A 21,624-nucleotide genomic window follows, 5' to 3' on the forward strand; every position below is an offset into this window, starting at 1 on the left:
AATGTTAACTCAGCAGCTTGATTCCCACGTCGTTAGGCTGCCGTTGTGTCCATTGGGCAAAACTGTGACTTCTTGTCTCTTCCTTTGCCAGGATTCCTTAGAACCATAGAATCATAGAGTTGGAAGAGACCACAAGGGCCATCGAGTCCAACCCCCTGCCAAGCAGGAAACACCATCAGAGCACTCCTGACATATGCTTGTCAAGCCTCTGCTTAAAGACCTCCAAAGAAGGAGACTCCACCACACTCCTTGGCAGCAAATTCCACTGTCGAACAGCTCTTACTGTCAGGAAGTTCTTCCTAATGTTTAGGTGGAATCTTCTTTCTTGTAGTTTGGATCCATTGCTCCGTGTCCGCTTCTCTGGAGCAGCAGAAAACAACCTTTCTCCCTCCTCTATGTGACATCCTTTTATATATTTGAACATGGCTATCATATCACCCCTTAACCTCCTCTTCTCCAGGCTAAACATGCCCAGCTCCCTTAGCCGTTCCTCATAAGGCATCGTTTCCAGGCCTTTGACCATTTTGGTTGCCCCCCTCTGGACACGTTCCAGTTTCTCAGTGTCCTTCTCGAACTGTGGTGCCCAGAACTGGACACAGTACTCCAGGTGAGGTCTGACCAGAGCAGAATACAGTGGCACTATTACTTCCCTTGATCTAGATGCTATACTCCTATTGATGCAGCCCAGAATTGCATTGGCTTTTTTAGCTGCCACATCACACTGTTGGCTCATGTCAAGTTTGTGGTCAACCAAGACTCCTAGATCCTTTTCACATGTACTGCTCTCAAGCCAGGTGTCACCCATCTTGTATTTGTGCCTCTCATTTTTTTTTGCCCAAGTGCAATACTTTACATTTCTCCCTGTTAAAATTCATCTTGTTTGTTTTGGCCCAGTTCTCTAATCTGTCAAGGTCGTTTTGAAGTGTGATCCTGTCCTCTGGGGTGTTAGCCACCCCTCCCAGTTTGGTGTCATCTGCAAATTTGATCAGGATGCCCTTGAGTCCATCATCCAAGTCATTGATAAAGATGTTGAATAAGACCGGGCCCAAGACAGAACCCTGTGGCACCCCACTAGTCACTCTTCTCCAGGATGAAGAGGAACCATTGATGAGCACCCTTTGGGTTCGGTCAGTCAGCCAGTTACAAATCCACTGAGTGGTAGCATAGTCAAGACCGCATTTTACCAGCTTCTTTACAAGAATATCATGGGGCACCTTGTCAAATGCCTTGCTGAAATCAAGGTAGGCTACATCCACTGCGTTCCCTTCATCTACCAGGCTTGTAATTCTGTCAAGAAACGAGATCAGGTTAGTCTGACATGACTTATTTTTCAGAAATCCATGCTGACTATTGGTGATCACAGCATTCCTTTCTAGGTGCTCACAGACTGTTTGCTTAATGATCTGCTCCAGAATCTTCCCTGGTATTGATGTCAGACTGACTGGGCGGTAATTATTTGGGTCCCCTCTTTTCCCCTTTTTGAAAATCTTTGTTGCTGCTGGTCAGCGCAGTTGTCGGAAACTTGGTGGCGCATGGGGGGGAGCATGTGAGTCCCAGGGCACTCGTTGCTCATCCTCATAGCGTGCGCAGCTGGTGAGTGCTGCCAGGATCGCCCCCAGAACAGGGTAAGTGAGAAATGGGAGACAAGTGTCAGCATGCCAGAGAGAGGGAACTACAAGGTGGGCAGTAGAAAACAAAACACATTTCTTAAAAGCATGCACAGCAGCCCAGAGTTGGGAAAGGGTGGAATGCCTTGCTCAGTGTGCGGATAGTGGCAGAAGGCCCAAGCAGAAGCACACTTGTTTTTGGAGGATGGATGCCGTGCAGTCGTTTGTTCAAGTAGTTTGTTTGGTGAGCTGTCTCCATTTGCATCCAAACGTGACTCTCCTCTTAGGAAATTTCTGCACCATCACACATTCATTTCTTCTCAAATGGTTTCCAAGGTGTGCTTATTCCTCTCTCTCACACCAAATTAAAATTAGAAACCACTCCTTGCGCCTGAGTGTGTAGGAAGAAGAGAAGTCCATCCTTCATAGAAGAAACCCAGAGCAGACATTCATGCAGGGGTGCAACCGGGAACCTCCTCTGGCAGGCATCGATTCTGCTGCATCTCTGCATCAGAAGTGACAGATCCAGTCACCCCAGATGCAGAGACATGTCAGAACTGCATACCTCCGCGGTGGAGGCTGATTGGAAGAAGAGAAAGCCAGAGTGGTGGCGGTGGTTCATGCAGGGATGCAATTTGCAGCCTCCTCAGAGGATAGGTACTTCCTCTGTGTGTCTACATTGGGAATGACTGAATGAGCCAGCACCACCCATTTTATTTTGTAAAAGTTACATACCACTTGACTAGGAAAAACCCCCTCAAAGTGGTAGAATTCAGAAGCGGGGCAAAATCACCTGCCTTCTTTCTCAGCAGAGGCTGATAGGGAAGAGGCAAAGCTGGAACAGGGACTTGTGCAGAGAGAGAGCAGGCACACTCCTGCATGCAAGAAGGGTTTGTTGAACTTCAAAGACACTGGGGGATAAAGTGAGTTATTTTCAGGAAGGTGTGATTTGGCATCATTTTCTTTTTTTGCTCCATCCTTCCTGTCCTTGTACCACCACCATGGACAAATAAGATAAAATTCAAATGGTGCTAAAGACACCTTAGAAAGTAGAGCAAGTAGGGGCACCCTCAACCTGCCTTGAGGCTCATTTTAGAAACTAATTATTGGGCACGAGGCAGATTGTCTTAATTGGGTTGGCGGGGCTGGAACGGGATGTGGGCATATTACGGGCCATGCTCTGGGAGCGCTGTTTATGTGCCTTGTCCCATCTTGCTGGGATCAGAAGTGCCTCTCCCAAATGTTCGACAGGAAAGGAAGGGGTGCTTTTTATTTGGAGCATTAATCACCCAGCCGTTCACAAGTTTCCACACGAGGTTCTGACTCAGAGCCCCAAGACGGCTCCTGCCTGGAGAAGGAGGCTGCGCCCAGGGCAGGGGTGCCGGGTGCTGGTGCCGCAGCCAGCTCAAGAGGAGTCCCTCTGAAAGGCTATCGGATCCCTAACCTCTGAAATGAGGACAGCTGTCTTTTTAAAAGGGAGAGGGAAAAAGAGCAAAAAAAGAAAGCAACCACCATCTATAAACTTAAGTAAATGAAGGGATGTTTTCTAAGTCCTGCTGGAAATATACCAAAGCAAGTCCATCTAGTTCTAATTTAGGAAACTTCCCCCTGCACACATCCCCAAGGGCTGCTACCAGCCATTATTATTATTATTATTATTATTATTATTATTATTATTATTTCTACTCTACCCTTCTGACCGAGTTGCCCCAGCCACTCTGGGTGGCTTCCAACAGATACAGGTAAAGGTAAAGGGACCCCTGACCGTTAAGTCCAGTCGCGGACGACTCTGGGGTTGTGGCGCTCATCTCGCTTTATTGGCCGAGGGAGCCGGTGTACAGCTTCCGGATCATGGTGAACCAGAGCAGCACACGGAAACGCCGTTTACCTTCCCGCCGGAGCGGTACCTCTTTATCTACTTGCACTTTGACGTGCTTTTGAACTGCTAGGTTGGCAGGAGCAGGGACCGAGCAACGGGAGCTCACCCTGTCGCTGGGAATTGAACCGCTGGCCTTCTGATCGGCAAGCCCTAGGCTCTGTGGTTTAGACCACAGCGCCACCCACATCCCTCAACAGATATAAGAGCGCAATAAAACGTCAAACATTAAAAACTTCCCTATACAGATCATGCAAATCATGGGAGGGAGGGAGGTGCTCTTGTGTTTCAGTTCTGCTTGAGAGTTTCATGTTGGGGACACTCATACAATTGAAGTGTTGCAAAGGTACCCCAAGGGTCATCTAGTCAAACCCCTTGCATACAAGACACCATCCAGCCATCTTAGGGACTTCAGATTTGTGTAGGGTTTAGTCCTTAGCCTTTTCTTCTCCTGAAGACATCCCACAAGGCAACAGAGGTTTAGGGTCAGAGTTTCCTTTCCCGGGGTGATGAGCCCCACCTGCCTCTCACTCCCCTCTTCAACCTGTGCAGAAACTCTTGGTCTCATCTGTTCAAACTCCTGGAGCTGGTCTTCACATGCAGGGGAAGTCTTTAAGGCCTTGAGAAGCCGTTCCTGGGATTGTGGTCGCTTGCTGGCAGCTTCCAGGAACCACAGGTGAGAGCTCAGTTGAGTGCAGGGTGGGGACCAAACGACCACACCTCCCCTAACACCCCAATAGTAATAACAAAAATAACAATATGATAGAAACATAGAGCATGTGGCTCCTGGAAGGCTCCCTGGGAAGGTGATACGGCTCTCAGGATCAGGATGAAAAGGTTCCTCCCCTCCCCATTATATATATTAAAAACACAGCAGTGCTTAAAACAAAACCAAACCCCTTTCCTTCCCTGTCCTTGCAGCCGCTTCGCCCCCAAAGAGATCCGGGGGTCCCGAAAGTGACCCTGCGCCCCCGCAGAGGGGCTGCAAGCGAAATGGGCGCCAGAGCCTTCCAGCAGGTGGCGCCCAGGAGCCAACAAATAGGACACTCCCCCCCCCCCCCCCCCCAGCCCTTGGAAATAACTCAAAGAAGAAATGTGACCGAGAGATGAAGCAGAGTTGGTGGAGGAAGGAAGAGAATTTTTTTTAATGAAAAAAGGAGAACAAAGACCTTGCCAAGCTGCCCCACAAAAGGCCATAGAAACGGGTAAGGAGACCGACTTTGATTCTGTTTTATTTGCAAATGTTTGGGGTCGGGCTTAGAGAAGGAGAAATATTTGCAACACACCCGGGGGGGGGGGGAGCCAGCTGACAACCTTCCTCTGTTTCCACCCTCTTCCTGACACACACACACATCTGCTCAGCAGGAGAGGCAAAGTTCTTCTGGCGGGGCTCCCTCGTGGGGGGGGGGATCCCTTTGTGGCTTGCTGGGTGATCTGCCTTTGCAATGCTTGGCTCCATACTCATCCAGTATTTCAAATCTCTCCCTTTTGTCCGCCCGCATCCGCCCTGCCCCCCCGCCCCCCGCCCCCCCCCCCCCCCGCTTCCCAACTAGTGGATTCCCAAAGTGAAATTCCGGAAATTTGAGGAGGATCCGGATCCGGAGAGAAAGAGCCGAAGAAAGGAGGTGGGGAAAGCAACGTGGAAAGGATCAGAGGGAGACCTGGAAGAAAAGAGACCTCCGGGAGACGAAGATGGGGTGAGAAGCAGCCTTTGACTTTTGCACGGCTTGCACAAAAAGAATTGGGGTGATGGTTTTTTGCCACTTTCTAAAACAAAAAAGCTATGTGTGTGCGGGGTTTTGTCAAAAAAAGATTTTGCTTCCCATGAATGAACAGATTTGCAACAAAGCCAAACCGCTGAATCGCTCGAAAGTTTCGAGGTCCCGGGGAGAGGCGTTTTTTCTGAAATTCTCTGCCACAAGGTTCTCATTTGGAGCCCATGGATTCTGGTCAGGGCAGCCCCTGCTGCAAAAGGGAAGGATTTATTTTCGCCCTCTCCTGCTGCCAGTGACCTTTTAAACTGATCCTGCCACAGGCTCTCTTCCTCTTCCCCTCCCCAGCCCCCCCTGCTTCTGGCCATCACAGGGTGCAAGAAGTTTCATTTTAAATAATAACAATAGCAGTAACAATAGCAATAATGATAACAACAGAAAAAAGCGGTCCTGTTTTTGGTCATCCTCTCTAGCCCTTCTCTGCTGAAAGGCAGGATGCATCATTGGGGCGCCTCACTCTGCTCAGTGACTAGTTTCACCTGACCCCCAGTTTTGGAGAAAGGGGGGTGGAGCACGAGGGGTTATCTGGCCTCCCCGCCCCTCCCCCCCACCATTACCTCCACAAATTCCATCCTGCAACCCCCACTGGTGCAACTGCCTGTTGCTCCTCCAGCTTCTCTTTCCTTGGATGCAGGGGTGTACTTAGGGGTTGGGTGTGGGCCCAGGGCCCCCCACATAACCCCGCCTCTCCATGGTGGCTTGGAGTGGCTAGGATCCTGCCCGCTCCCCTGGCTGTTCCTCTGCTGCTCTGGGCGGCCGGGTGAGGTGCGCAGGCTCTTCTGGCAAAGGGCAAAGGGGGCACCAATATGGCTCTTTGCCAAGGGCGCGAGGGAACATAGGTGTGCCTCTGACTGGATGCAAAATGTGAAGCCAGCTCTGGCTGTCCTCACAGCAGGGCAGGATTTGAACCTGGGACTCCCAGCTGTTGAACTCTCATAATCAATGTGGGTTCTGAGCAGGCAGGGCGTCCACAGGGTGACCCAGCAAAGTGTTCAGGAAGTGCGCCAGGGTAGCTGTATAGTCTAGGTGTCCTTCTTTAGTGTGCGTTCGTGATGACTTGCGCTCGTGATGGCATCGGGGTGGTTACGAGTGACCTGGCTTTCAACACTGTTGGCGCCTGCAAGAGTTTTGGGTTGGACATCCTGCAAATTTTCATATCCCCAAAGTTCGGGGTTTGCTTGCTTGCTTATTTTTCTCCCGACTTTGTTGCAATATCACTGCAACGCTGGGGGGAGCAAGTAATAATGCAGAACAATGTGTAGACAGTCAAGGATAACCACCACTAAAGGCACGATTATTGTGCCAATGACATGGTCATTTTGGGCACCTTTAGTCAGGAAATAATAATATCGTAGAAACCCTAAATGACTCAGGCCCCAAAATACCTTAAAAACTGCCTACTTCCCTACAGACCCTCTCAGGTCCTGAGGTCAGAGGGGGCCTCTTGGTAGTTACTCTGCTCTCAGAGGTGGGGGGCGGCCCAGAGGGATCAGGCCTTCTCTGTGGTGGCCCCTAAGTTGTGGAAATCTCCACAGAAGGACATCCTGCACCTTCATTGTCTGGCTTTTGGAGAATGTTAAAGACTTCCCTCTTTACCCTGGCTTTCAATGCTCGAGGTGTGTGTATCTAGGAGCCACCTTGTTTTAAATGGTTGTAATTGTTTTTGTGTTGTTTTAAATACAGTTGTACCTTCGTTTAAGAACAGCCCTGTTTACGAACTATTCGGTTTCCGAACTCCGCAAAACTGGAAGTAGTGTCCCAGTTTGTGAACTTTACCTCGGTCTAAGAACGGAATCTGAACGGTGGAAGGGCACCGGCGGCGGGAGGCCTCATTAAGAACCTTGTTTCTTAATGTGCCTTGTTTTAAGAACGGTTTCGGTTTAAGAATGGACTTCTGGAATGGATTAATCTCGTAAACCAAGGTACCACTGTAGAGGCAGCCCCCTGTTTATGTGGTGCTTAAGTTCCCAGGCACCTTGCACCTCGCGTATAATTGAAACCTGTTGGAAAAGCTGGCAAGCTCCCATTCCAGTGACATTTCAGTGACATCTAATCATGTTCCTGGGTCACTCCTGGGTTCGGTGTCCCAGTTTCTGATTTGATCCTGGAGTGTCCTGCTTTTCTTTAGGACGTCCCTGTTTTCATGGGGGAAATGTTGGAGCTATGTGACCCCCAAGCCAAGGAGATAAGTAACTAGACAACCTTTAGAAGACTCCTGAAGGCAGCCCTGTAGAGGGAAGTTTTTAAAAAATGTTTAATGTTTTATTATTGTTTTATATATGCTGGAAGCTGCCCAGAGCGGCTGGGGAAACCCAGTCAGATGGGCGGGATATAAGTAGTAAAATTATTAATAATAATATTATTATGGAATAGGACGTCCTTATTTTCATCAGAGAAATGTTGGAGGGTCACACACATCTTGAATGCACAAATACTGTGGGCTGCCTGTACAGTGGTACCCCGGGTTACAGACGCTTCAGGTTACAGACGCTTCAGGTTACAGACTCCGCTAACCCAGAAATATTACCTCGGGTTAAGAACTTTACTTAAGGATGAGAACAGAAATCGTGCTCTGGCGGTGCGGCAGCAGCAGGAGGCCCCATTAGCTAAAGTGGTGCTTCAGGTTAAGAACAGTTTCAGGTTAAGAACAGACCTACGGAACGAATTAAGTACTTAACCCGAGGTACCACTGTATTGTGTTTTAACCCAGCATGGGACCTTTGGGTGAAGGGTGGGTAATTAACAACAATAATACACCCACAAAAAAACTGCAGTCTGGAGAGGCCCTTGCAGAAATATGACACAATTGATGCTAAGCAGCAGAGAGGCTCATCAGTGCAGGAATAGTGCATTAGTGATGGGTTTATACAAAAGTGTCCACTCATCATCGCTGTTCAGTGGGGCTCTATCAACTCCACACCTCACTTCTGCAAGGCCCTTGTACACCCCATCAGTTTTGGCATGGCGGAAAAAGAAAAAATGAAATACGTCCAAAGCTGGGGGGCAGTAGACAGGGGCACAGATGTAGACCGCTCTCTCTCTCTCTGGTCATGAAAAGAGGAGACTGAGAGGAGACTGGAAACCAAGCCGGATGAGGAACAGTTGAAGGAGCTGGGTATGTGTAGCCTGGAAAAGAGGAGACTGAGAGGGGATAGGGGAGCCATCTCCAAACATCTCAAGGGCTCTCACATGGAAGATGGAGCAAGCTTGTTTTCTCCTGCTCTGGAGGGTAGGACTCGAACCCATGACTTCAAGTTACCAGAAAGGAGATTCCAACCAAACATTAGGAAGAACTTTCTGACCTCTCCTTCCTTGGAGGTTTTTAAGCAGAGGTTGGATGACCATCTATTATGAATGAACTAGCTGAGATTCCTCATTTCAGGGGGTTGGGCTAGATGACCCTTGGGTCCCTTCCAACTGCAGTTCTATGATTCTGATCATTTGACAAATGGGGACCATGCTTCTGCCCTAGCTGATCTGCGTGGACCTCATGGGCATGTGGGGATGTAAAAGAGGAAAGAAAAAAGGATCAGCCACCCTTTTGCGAGAGACTAAGGAAGTGAAAGGATTTTCTCTCTTATTCTTATCCTATTCATTCATTGATTCATTCAGTTTATATCCTGCCCACCCTCCCAAAGGAACCTGGGGCTGCATACTGTGTTTATAGTGATGTTAGAACTGGGTTCATGGTCCTTCCTGTGAAAGTGCATAGAACTATGGAACTCGCTGCTGCAGGAAGCAGCAATGGACACCAACTTGGAGGGCTTAAAAAGACTGGGCAAATTCCCGGAAGAGAAGTCTATTGGCAGCTTCTGGCCACAGTGGCTAGGCTCTGCCTCCATGTTCTGAATACTGGTTGCTAGAAACCATAGGAGGAGAGGCATGAGTGTAGCCAGGGAGCAGCGGGGGCAACTGCCCCTCCCAAATCAGGTGAATAAAAATACTTTTCTAAAAGTAGAAATAATCAGAATATTTGCAATTGAAATGCTTGCCGAGGTCACTTGGATTATGTTGTGGCGCATTCCGGCAACTGGCAACCGCCTACTGAGCAATAGGCGTGGCTTCTACAAACTGACCAACAGTGTTGCAGGTAGCTTGGTCCTGCCCTCCCCAGCACAAATCCTGGCTACGCCCATGAGGGGAGGAGGCTCTCATGCTTATCTAGATGGGCCCTTGGCCTGATCCTACAGAATGGAACATCCAGAGGCAGTCTATCTGAAGTTCTATAGGGTGTTTTGTCGCTATGAGGAGTACATGGGCCTGATCCACATGAATCTTCTTAGGTTCTTAAGAGGGCGACCATAGGTTCAGGGCAGACTGCAGACTGCTCCCAGGTGCGCTGACTTCTGGCGCCAGAGGCTGAATTAAGGGAGTGCAACTGCTTCGCTTGCATTGGGCGTGGAGCCTTAGGGGCACCACAACTAGGATGCAGAATGGAAGGCGAGAGGAGGGCTGTGTGCAAAAGTTTGGCGTTGTGCATGATGCTGCTGAAGTTTGAGACCACCACTGGCACCATCCACTGCTCCAAGCGGAACTGTCACAGGCTCTCCACACCGTTGGAAGTGCTGTGCTTTTTCCTGCACGCATGACCCCCACCCACCCCCACCCACCCCGTCCTCGTTCCCCACATGCACCAGTGAGCAGGATGTTGTTCAGAGCCATCAGTGAGCGTTCACTGCAACCCCCAAACAGATGCTGTTTTACAACCTGGTTTGACATCAAGCTCATAAATAGCGCTAATAGAACTTACTCATGATGATGATGATGATGTGTTTTTAATGACTTTATTTTATTTAAAAAACTCAAACCCTTTCCAGTCACTCTCATTTGAGCACTGTAATTAATGGCACTAATCGGAAAGGCTTCTCATTCTTCCTTTTTTGAATCATTAGGCCAGGCTTCCTCAACCTCAGCCCTCCAGATGTTTTGAGACTACAATTCCCATCATCCCTGACGACTGGTCCTGCTAGCTAGGGATCATGGGAGTTGTAGGCCAAAAACATCTGGAGTCCTGAGGTTGAGGAAGCCTGCATTAGGCCATGGGTGGGAACAATGTCTTCAAGTAACAAGAAAGCAGCTTCCAGCTCAGCATTAGGAAAAAGCTTTCTGACAGTAAGAGCTGAAGGACTCTCCTTCCTTGGAGGTTTTTGAGCAGAGGTTTGGGGGCCATCTGTCATGGATGCTTTAGTTGAAATTCCTGCACTGCAGCGGGTTGGACTAGAGGACCCTTGGATCCTTTCCAAGTCTATGATTCTCCGATCCTGTGATTCTAATATCTGTGCCCCTGCATTGGGCTGCACCTGACAGTCCTCACTAACTTCAGTCCATTGATTTATTGGAAAAGCTTCCCTGCTCCTGGTCTGTATCGACCAGTAACATCTCTCTCAGGTTTCCAGACTCCTCCTTAGCTGTACCTGGGAATTCCAGGGCCTGAGTCTTTTATCTTCTTCTGAATTCTGCTCACATGTTCTCCCATATAACCTTTCCCCTATAATCCTTTTTATTTTCAAGAATGAAACAGCCCTGTTCTCCACCCGCTCACATGAGATTGGTCCTGATGTTTCTCTAAGGGTTGAGTGGGATTCCTCCGCAAGGTGCGAGCTCCGTGGACATAGTGTGGGGCTCCTGCCGTTGCGTTTGGGACAGGATGCGTGCCGCCATCTCTGACCAACCATATTTCCTGCATGGGGGGTTTGGGGGATACCCTTCTCATTCTACGTTTCAGGGCAATGTGCATGAAGCCATGCGAGCTATAAAAAAAGAGAGAGGAGCAAACTCTCACCTTGGCCTGTTCAGCCGAGCTGACTCAGCACGGCACTGGGCTGGCTGCCAGCTCTCTCCGCTGCCTCATCGGATGGGAGGCAGCCGCGGGAAGTGAAGGCAGGGAGTTTGCAAAAAAGGCTGGCCTCTTCCTCGGAGAATCTGTAGAGGTCCAGGGCTTACGATACGATATCTTTATTGTCGTTGTCCCATACAGAACAACGAAATTGAAAAAATCTACATCAGACATTCAAAAACCAACAAGCCTGCTATCCCAGCTATCCCAGCCTGGTTAGCCCCCTAAAAACACTGATACCCCATAATTAAATACAATATACTCCCATAGAGACTACCTTACACTGCGTTTAAAACCAAAATTGCATTTGGATAGACACTGTTTCTCAGGCAGCTAGTCCTAGTCTTTATAACCCTGGACCTTCTTCCAGAAGGCAGAAGCTGAAAGAGATCATTTCCGGGGTGTGCACTATCCTGCGCTGTCTCTGCAGCTTTCTTATGGCACTGTCTGGAAGCATAGATTTGATCCAAGGTGGGAAGAGTGCACCCAATTATTCTCTCCGCAGTCTGGAGAGCATTGTTTTTCCCCTGACCTTGCAGCTCCCAAACCACACACACAGACCTAAGTTAATACACTCTCAACAGTACAATGGTAAAATGCCATCAACAGGTCCTTTGAGAGATTATTTTTCCAGAGGATTCTCAGAGTCCACAAAGGCCCATACCCAGCAAATAGATGCAGCAAATCATGGAGAGCTTTTGGGGAAGGATAAAGGGAGGAGGGCTGGGCAATACAGTATATGGATATATTGTCCAAAACCACTTTGAAGCCCATATCTTGATATCTGTTTCATAGTTTTTGACCTGACAATATATTACGAAACATGATGTGTGTATGTGTGTGCTATGCAAAAATCTCAATGTGGGGAAAACTGTGAAGCCAGCCGGTGTCTCTCTATAGCTCCATGCAGTGCTTTTTGCTGGGGGTACGCAGGGGTACATTTTGTGAATCTAAGTTTGGCCTCATTGAGGGGCATTATTTCAACATCGTTTAGCTGGAACCCAGAGACTGGGGCCCCTCTCCAAGTGCCTCCTGGTGGTTCCCTCCCTGCGATTAAGTGAAGCCACAGGGAGCCAGGCAGAGGGCCTTCTCCATAGTGGCTCCCGCCCTGTGGGAACGCCCTCCCATCAAATGTCAAGGAGATAAAGAACTGTCTAACTTTCCAAAGACATATGAAGGCAGCCCTGTATCAGGAAGTTTTTAATGGTTAATGTTTTGTTGTTTTTAATATTTGGTTGGGTGCCATCAGAGTGGCTGAGGCAACCCAGTTGGATGGACGGCATATTATTATTATTATTATTATTATTATTCCTCTGGCAACACCCGTTGCTGGCAGCACCGTGACCAGACAGTGGGTTTCCCCAAACCCTGGTCCTCAGGCCATGGAAGTATTTCTTTATATAGATGGTGCGATAGCTCAGCTGGTTGGGGTGTGGTGCTGATAATGCCAAGGTTGCAGGTTTGATCCCCGAAGGGACAGCAGCCTATTCCTGCATTGCTGGGGGTGGGACTAGATGATCCTCAGGGTCCCTTCCAACTCTGCAATTCTATGATTCTATGATTTTGTGCTCCATGTTGGAATTTCACCCATGTCGGGATGTGTCTGCCCCCCTCCTCTTCTACCGTGGCACCCAATCAGAGGCCTTCTCAGGCCAAGGGCAGGGATGAAATTCAGAGAAGAGGGGAGGATGGGGCAGAGGCACACAGGAGGGCATGAGCAGGGATCTGGGGAGGCAAAGGCGCAATTCACCAAACCTGAAGAAGAGGCAGATTTTTGAGGTTGCAGAAAAGATGGCCCTGAGGGAGATTTGCAGATTGGAGGTTGCAGGAGAGGGATGAAGGGAATGAATGCACAAGATCTGTTCGGCCCACTGGTGGTTTCCACCTTCTCTCGCTTTCCCTCTTCCTAGCAGCCCCCCCCCATTGCAAAGCCTCCCATTGGATGGGTGAGGTGGTCAGCAGAGACCAATCAGAATCTCCTTCCTCCCCTCACGCCCCCTTTAGACACAGCAGGGAGGGGTAGTTTGGAAATTGCGGGGGGGGGGGGAGAGGAGGAGTACTATTTTAATAACTCATGTGGTCAGGGATGCTGCTGGGCACCTGCTTAAAAGTTGGAAGCAGAGAGAGAGAGAGAGAGAGAGAGAGGTGTTGGCAACAGGAGCCCAGCGACGCCCTTTCAGTGTTTTGGCAGGGAAGAGGAGATCAGGTCATACTGGATGTGCAAAAAGCCTTCCTTTCTTCCCTCAAGGGGGGGGGCGGTTTACTGGGGTCTTGAAAAAAAATAGAATGAAAAAGCATTTCCCACGAGACCAGAATAATCTGTGGAACTAGCAGCCGCTCAGTCCGATTGCTCTAAAAGTGGATTTGGTAAATTCTTAGAGGAGGATAGACTATTAGCCACGGCAGCTGGATGCGTCCTCTGTATGCGGAAGTCAGTCTGCCACTCATAGACTCATAGAATTGTAGAGTTGGAAGGGACCATGAGGGTCATCTAGTCCTAGCCGCTGTGATGCAGGAATCTTTTGCTCAACATGGAATGCAAGTTGCTGGGGAAGGTGGCAAATTCATGTTGGGTGAAGCTATCACAATGGCTCTGCCCTGCCTATTCAGAAGTAATGCTTCTGTTCTGAGTATCAGTGGCTGGAAACCGCAGGAGGGGAGGGGAAAAGCATTGCTCTTGTGCACAGGATCCCGCCTGCAGGTTCCCCACCACTGGACCAGTGGTGATCCTGCAAGGATGTTCTTAGTCCCCTAGAGATTGCCTTGCATCCCTTTTCAGAGAAGCCAGCAGAATTTAAAGCATTTATCCATTGCAGGCTGTGACCCCAGGGTCCAAAAAGGCCTGCCCACTCCCAATGGACTCTCTTGCCCCACCCAGAGTTTGATTCATGGAACTTTAGAGTTGGAAGGGACCCTGAGGGTCATCTAGTCCAACCCTCTGCAATGCAGGAACCTTTTTGCCCCAGGTGGAACTCAAACCCCCAACCCTGAGATTAAGAATCTCTTGCTCTGCCAACTGAGCTATCCAGTTCATCGGAGGAAGGCCAGGATACGAAACCAAGGCATGTAGATGGGGCTTGGGTGTGGAGAGAGATTTGGCCTGGCAGCTGCTGATGTCTGGGGGAAGGCAGCCAGGAGAGAGGCAGAGTTAATGAATGGGGGGGGGGGGGAGGAAGTGTGGACAGGAAGAGATGCAGTTACACACATGGCTGGATGGCAGAGGTTGCTGTAGTCCTTTCTCTACCTCCTCCACTCTTTCATCTCTTCCTTTTTTTACCCATTCCTGTTTTTAAAATAGTCGCTTTGAAAAACCTGAGGGAACCAGGGCAAGGGAAAATTTGCCTGTGGAGTAGCTGTGCAGTGGATTTCTCTCTGCAAATGGCATTTATTTCCATGTGGCAGGGTGGAAATTTCTCAGCCCCCCCCCCCCCCCGCACATACACACACACAGAGAGAGAGAGAGAGAGAGAGAGAGACACCAGCAAAGTCAGGCATTGTCAGCATCTACTGCTGCGAAGCCTCTGAGCTCAGAGAAGAAAACGGGGAGAAGGAGAGGCGGCTGGCCTGACCTGAGAGCGTTCGGAGGCTATTTTTAAACAGGCTTGAAAGTTACTGTGGAAAAGGGAAGGCTGGGTGCATTGCCATAGAAGCATAGAATTGTAGCGTTGGATGGGCTCCCGAGGGCCATCTAGTCCAACCCACTGCATTGCAGAAATCTTTTGCTCAATGTGGGGCTCAAACCCACGGCTGTGAGATTAGGAGTCTCCGCTGGTTAGAGCATGTTGCTGATGTTAATGCGAAGGCTGCAGGTTCAATCCCCGTAGGGAACAGCTGCATTGCAGGGGTGGGCTAGATGATCCTCAGTGTCCCTTCCAACTCTACAATTCTATGATTCTGTCCCAGCTTTGCACTGGAGCGCTTCCCCAGGAGCAAGGTTGTGAGAAGACCCCTGTGGCAGGATCAGGCCAGTGGCCCGTCTAGCCCAATGTCCTGTTCTCAAAGTGGCCAACCAGTTGCCCCCATGGGAAGCCTGCAAAGAGGACCTGGGTGCAACAGCATCAACTCTGGGTTTACTTTTTATTGGGGGGGTGAGCAACCTGCACCCCCAAAACCATATGCCACCCCTTTCGTGTATGTGACAAGGAAGAGACGTGCAAGGGACAGCAGAAAGAGGGTGTGCCAGAAACCCACGCACAGCATACATTTATCCCCCCAAAAAGGAATCATGGGAACTGTAGTTTTCTAAAGGTGCTGGGAGCTAAGGTGCCATGGGGGCATGTGCTACAGCTCCCGGAATTCTCAGGTTGGGATGAAAACATGCTTTGAATGTGTGGTGTGTACGCAGCCAGGCGGAGAAAGGTGACCCTGTGGCCCTTGGCTCCATCCACTCTGGCCAGGTGGCCCCCAGCAGCAAAAGCTTCACCGCTGTGGCCCTGCATGCTCCGACCGGTTCCCCCTTTGCGCTGTGATGCCTCCTCTCTCCCTGAGGCTGGTTTTATCAGCATGTCCCCCCTCCCATTCCCATCTCCTCACTGTCCTTTGTCCTGCTCCTTTTATATCTAAAAAGAGATCCATTCATTTCTCTTTGCTATGCTCCCAGCATCCTTGCGCTCTCTCTCTCTCTCTCTCTCTTTGCAAACAATCAAGCGCCAATCTTGCACGCTTCAAGAGTCCCGAGGAGCCGGCATGCGGAGGAGAATGCTCTCTCGCATGCACGCACGTGTGCGCACGCCCCTCTGCCCCAGGACACGCACACCCGCTCACATGCGGAGACGCTCTTTTCTCCCCGCCAGGCCCTGCTGGTGGCCGGCTGGTTTCTAAGTGCCTCTTCAAAGCCCTCCGCAGCCGTGCGTGAAGCGCTCTCCCCTTGCCTCCAGGCAACCAGAGGCTGCTGGCATGCTCCGAAGAACGTCCTGGGCTGAGCATGTCGAGACTGCAAAGCTGCAGTCCCAGCGGCTGCTTCGCGTGACGTCCACCTGCTTAACTGGTCCTGCTCTGTCCTCTGTCAAGGGCCGCTTTGGAGGCAGACATCCTTAACTACAAACCTCAAAATATGGGATCGCCTCGAAACTGGTGCCAAAGCTTTGCAGTTGTTTGCAGCGAAAACCCCACGTTTGTGGGGTCCTGCAAAACATGGGGGTTTTGCTGCAAAATGACTGCAAAACTTTGGCACCAGATTCGATAGGATCCCAGATTTTGGAGTTTGTAGTTAATGAAGCTTTGGAGGCAGATCAGAGGGAGTGCGACCGCTGAGTCGGGGGGGGGGGGCGCTGCAACTGTGACATAGTAGGCATGCAGAACAGGAGGTTGGGGCACGAGGAATTTTGGACTTGCCGAAATTTGAAAGTCCAAAGTCTGCTCCTGGTCACTTTCAGATTGTTGCTCTTTTGCAGGGTAATATGTTGATTGAATATTGACAAATTCAGATGGTATAATAATAATGATGATAATAATAATAATAATAATAATAATTGTTATTGCTATTGTTATTGTTGTTGTTGCTGCTGCTGCTGTTGTTATTATTATCCAAGCCACTTTCGGTGGCTTCCAAGATCTATGAAAACATAATAAAGCATAAAGTACAGTGGTACCTCTGGTTACGAACTTAATTCGTTCCAGAGGTCCGTTCTTAACCTGAAACCATTTTTAACCTGAGGTCCCACTTTAACTAATGGGGCCTCCCGCTGCCGCCGCTGCGCAATTTCTGTTCTCATCCTGAGGTAAAGTTCTTAACCCGGGGTACTATTTCTGGGTTAGCAGAGTCTGTAACCCGAAGTGTTTGTAACCCGAGGTACCACTGTATAAGGCATCTACCTATATTCCTATATTTTACATTGCAACTGTCATGGGGGGGAGATGGGGCGTCCCATTTTTAATTGCGAGAGCATGGCAGCCAATTGGGGTTCCATGCTCTCATGTGATTTTGGGATATGATCCTGAAAAAAAGTTTTCCCAGGTCTGCAATCTCACACAGATTCTGTGCTTAACAATATGGGAGGTGCAGGCCAGTCCTACATCAGTGTTTGCATATCCAGTCTGAACATTTGTGGGAAAGAAGCAGACCCCCCACCCCCCGTGTCCCTATTTTCCAGGGACAGCCTCGGATTTACAGAAGCCGTCCTGGTTTCTGATTTGATCCTGGAATCAGGGGTGAATGAAGGCTAACCGACACCTGGGGCGGGGCAAACCGCCGGCTTCGCATGTGTTGCACCACTATGTACGACAAATGTGTGGCATCGCTACATAGGGCGCATGCATGCAACACCGCACATGTGTTATACGTAGCGGTTTGCTGCTGGCGCTGCTCGAACGCCGTAGGGACGGTGGTGGGATGCTCTGCTTTTGCGGCTGCAGCCACAAACGGAGGATCCTCCACATGTGGCACCCATCGCAACGTCACACCCAGGGGCGGCGGGGCGAGCTCCCACAGGGTGCCTTCTTGTCACCCCTCCAGACATGGCACCTGGGACCCGCCCCCCTTGCAACACCACTGCCTGGAGTGTCCCACTTTTTGTTAGGATTTCCCTGTTCTCATCAGAGAAATGTTGGAGTGTCATGCAACCCTCGAGTCAAGGAGATAAGTAACTATACAACCTTTAGAAAACATCTGAAGGCAGCCGTGCATAGGGAAGTTTTTAAATGTGTAGTGTTTTATTATGTGCTCTACGTTGGGCTACCTTTGAAGGTGACCCGGAAACTACAACGAATCTAGAATGTGGCAGCTAGACTGATGACTGGGAGCTGCTGCCATGACCATATAACACCGATCCTAAAGGATCTACGTTGGCCCCCAGTACATTTCTGAGTGCAATTCAAAGTGTTGGTGCTGGCCTTTAAAGCCCTCAACAGCCTTGGCCCAGTATACCTAAAGGTGCATCTCCATCCCCATCGTTCTGACCGGACACTGAGATCCAGCGCCGAGGGCCTTCTGGCAGTTCCCTCCCTGAGAGAAGTGAGGTTACAGGGCAGAGGGCCTTCTCGGTGGTGGCGCTTGCCCTGTGGAACGCCCTCCCACCAGATGTCAAAGAGAAAAACAACTACCAGACTTTTAGAAGATATCTGAAGGCAGCCCTGTTTAGGGAAGCTTTTAATATTTGATGAATTATTGTATTTTAATATTTTGCTGGAAGCTGCCCAGATGGGCAGGGTATAAATAATAATAATAATAATAATAATAATTACAGTGGTACCTCTTGATGCAAAGGGGATCCGTTCTGGAGCCCCGTTCGCATCCTGAGCAGAACTCAACCCGCGTCTGCGCATGCCGTTATTCACGGTTTCTGCGTGTGACGTCATTTTGAGCGTCTGCGCATGCGCGAGTGGCGAAACCCGGAAGTAACCCGTTCCATTACTTCTGGGTCGCTGCAGAATGCAACCTGAAAACGCTCAGCCTGAAACGTATTTAACCCAAGGTATGACTGTATTATGTTTCTGTATACAGTATGTTGTAAGCCGCTCAGTGGCTGGGGCAACCCAGTCAGATGGGCAGGATATAACACTACTACTACTACTACTACTACTACTACTACCACCTCTAAATAGGATGTCCCTATTTTCATCAGAGAAATGTTGCAGGATATGGAGGAAGCCTTTTGTGCATTAGATCTCGAACCCCCAACCACCCTGGCTTCCTTCCTTTGGCCTTGTTTTGATTCCCAGATGGGGTTGCCAACTGACCAGGCTACGCTGCTCCTCTTTGCCTTCCCCTCCTTTTTTGAAGAGCAGCCTGGCATAAAGAAATCAGCAAAGGGAGATCGTTTCTGGCAGCGGAGCAAGAGCCATTGTCTGCAGCCTGAACGGCTGGTTGGAAGCATCTGTAAGCAAGCCAAAGAACGAAAGAGAGAAAAAGGCAGCCTGCAGACTGACGGTGGGCGGGGGACATGGCTTGCTGGAATGTGCGCCTGTCATGGAAGTCGGTGTGGGAGTCACACAGTCGGCAGATCAGTCCCTGCCGCTTGGGACCTCCAAACCCTGCCTCCAGGGGTGTGGTGCGCCAGGAGAGGGTGGCAAGTGTGGCGGGAAGATCCCAGGATGATCAGAGAAACATCTAAGCATTTCAGGGTAGTATAGTTTAGTATCAAAATACATTTTTATTTATTTGCAGAATGTGGGTCAGAATCTTTTCAAAATAAGAGAGCATCTAGCGATACTGAGAACAAAAATGAAAGATCAGAAAACAGCAAGGCTGTTTGTGTTGATGAGGAAATGAGTTTGTCTCAAATTAGACTCATTATATTATTATTATTATTATTATTATTATTATTATTATTATTATTACTGCTGCTGCTGCTACTACTACTACTAAATACCAGCCTTCATCAAAAGATGTGGTTCACAGAAGAAAATACAAGATAAAACACAAGAAAATAATTGAACCAAAACAGCAAGACCATAATAACCCCCTCCCCACAGAAGGATATTAATTGCCCAAAGGCCTGGTTGAAGAGGAACGTTTTTGCCTGGTGCCTAAAAATATAGAATGAAGGTGCCAGAGGTGAACCTCTCTGGGGAGAGCTTTCCACAACCAGGGAGCCACTACCCAGAGATTACCCAACAGAAGCAAGCTCATGCCTCTGAGTTTGTATGCCTACTTTTTACATATATTCTTTATTGAAAAACGAAAAGTACATAATTACAAGCGCGGGTGGCACTGTGGGTTAAACCACAGAGCCTAGGACTTGCCGATTGGAAGGTCGGCTGTTTGAATCCCCGCAATGACGGGGTGAGCTCCCGGTGCTCGGTCCCTGCTCCTGCCAACCTAGCAGTTTGAAAGCACATCAAAGTGCAAGTAGATAAATAGGTACCGCTCCGGCGGGAAGGTAAACGGCGTTTCCGTGCGCTGCTCTGGTTCATCAGAAGCGGCTCAGTCCTGCTGGCCATATGACCCGGAAGCTGTACGCCGGCTCCCTCGGCCAGTAAAGCGAGATGAGCGCCGCAAGCCCAGAGTCGGCCACGCCTGGACCTAATGGTCAGGGGTCCCTTTACCTTTACCTTTACAAGCACACAGAGTAAAATAATATACAAAGAAGAAGAAGAAGAAATACCATCCATATATATATATATATATAAAATTGTTTTTATTGGAAGATTTTCATGGATCGCAAAGGTGCATCTATCATCTCTGTTTTCAGTTCTAGAGCCCTGCCCACAGGTCAGTTACATTTGTTGTGCGACGCTGCTGTCATATGCATTGTGAGGTTGTGAGGAAATGATTTGTGCCCTTTTGTAGCTGCCTTGTTTAATACCTTCTGGGTGTCCTGTGATCATATTATAAAGTAGTAGCGTTTGTGTTATAAACCAAGCACTGCTAGGAATGGTTTCTTTTTGTTTTTCAAGATGCTTCTTGTCAACAGCAACAAAAATCAGTGTGGGGCAAGCAAATTTTTATTCTCAAAGTGTGGCCCAGAGAAACAAGTCTGAGAACCACTGGCATAAGTGGTGCAATTTTGGACCACAAGCCTGGGAGCCGTCTCAAAGCAAAGACCAGGTTATGACAATAACTTGTGCGATTTCTCTGGACAGATGCATCTCCTGCATCAAGGGCCGGGCTAGGGAGTTATGAGGGTGATTTAAGAATAGCTGCTGAAATTCAGAGCCCACACTCCTCAGATAGACTGCTCCTGCTCAGGGAGGTATTGTGAAGAAGAGCAAAGGGAATCATCCCAGCTGTGTACGTGTGTGTTTCCTTCTTGGTAAATATTTCTTCATTCTGTTTTATAATATATTTAAAGCCAGAGAGAGCAGTTAGAACGGCAGGTGAAAATTAAAAGATGACAAACGAAACTTTGAAAGAGGCCCGGAGAATGAGTGGGCTAAAATAAAAGCATAGGAGGATCATAGAATCATAGAATCATAGAGTTGGAAGAGACCACAAGGGCCATCAAGTCCAACCCCCTGCCAAGCAGGAAACACCATCAGAGCACTCCTGACATATGGTTGTCAAGCCTCTGCTTAAAGACCTCCAAAGAAGGAGACTCCACCACACTCCTTGGCAGCAAATTCCACTGTCGAACAGCTCTTACTGTCAGGAAGTTCTGCTAGATCGGGCCAGCAGCCCAGCTAGTACAGCATCTTCTTCTTGCAGTGGCCAAATTGTTGCCTGTGGGAAACCGGCAATCAGGATTGGAACACAAGCCCTCCCCCCTCCTGTGACTCCCAGCGACTGGTATTCAAAAGCCTCTGACTGTGGAGGCAGAGCAAAGCCATCTTGGCCAGTGGCCACCAATAGCTGTCTCCTCCATGGATTTGTGTTCTCCTCTTCTGAAGCCATCTCCTGTGGGAGGGAGTTCCGCAGTTAACTATGTGCTGTGTGGAGAAGGACTTTGACCTGTTCAGAATCTCCCTTAGATGTCCACAAGTTCTCATGTTCGGAGGGAAAAAACTTTCCTCTGTCCACTTTCTCCATGTCATGCATAATTTCATTAACTCCTACTCGGCGTTTCTGTAAACTAAATTCACAAAGTCCAACTAAAAGATTCCAGCGTTATCAAGTCTAGTTCCAGATGTGCCAGGCTTGTGACCAGGGTTGTCTTG

The 21,624-nt window shown here is 49.1% G+C and overlaps 1 protein-coding gene across 3 annotated transcripts in view; it reads left to right on the forward strand.

Moving 5' to 3' along the window:
* The first annotated feature begins 4,534 nt into the window (after positions 1 to 4,534).
* HOMER3 (homer scaffold protein 3) overlaps positions 4,535 to 21,624 on the forward strand; it is a 36,634-nt gene continuing 19,544 nt past the window's right edge. For all 3 annotated transcript variants that reach the window (XM_080988622.1, XM_080988623.1, XM_080988624.1), the window contains exons 1-2: positions 4,535 to 4,688; positions 5,037 to 5,180. Coding sequence is in view for 1 of the 3 variants with exons in the window: in XM_080988624.1 (XP_080844750.1) it covers positions 5,176 to 5,180 (5 nt within the window). In the remaining 2 variants the exon portion in view is untranslated. The remainder of the gene's footprint in view (positions 4,689 to 5,036; positions 5,181 to 21,624) is intronic.

This window comes from Podarcis pityusensis (assembly GCF_964106645.2).
Source record: "Podarcis pityusensis genome assembly, chromosome: 18".
Classification (NCBI taxonomy): Eukaryota; Metazoa; Chordata; class Lepidosauria; order Squamata; family Lacertidae; genus Podarcis; species Podarcis pityusensis.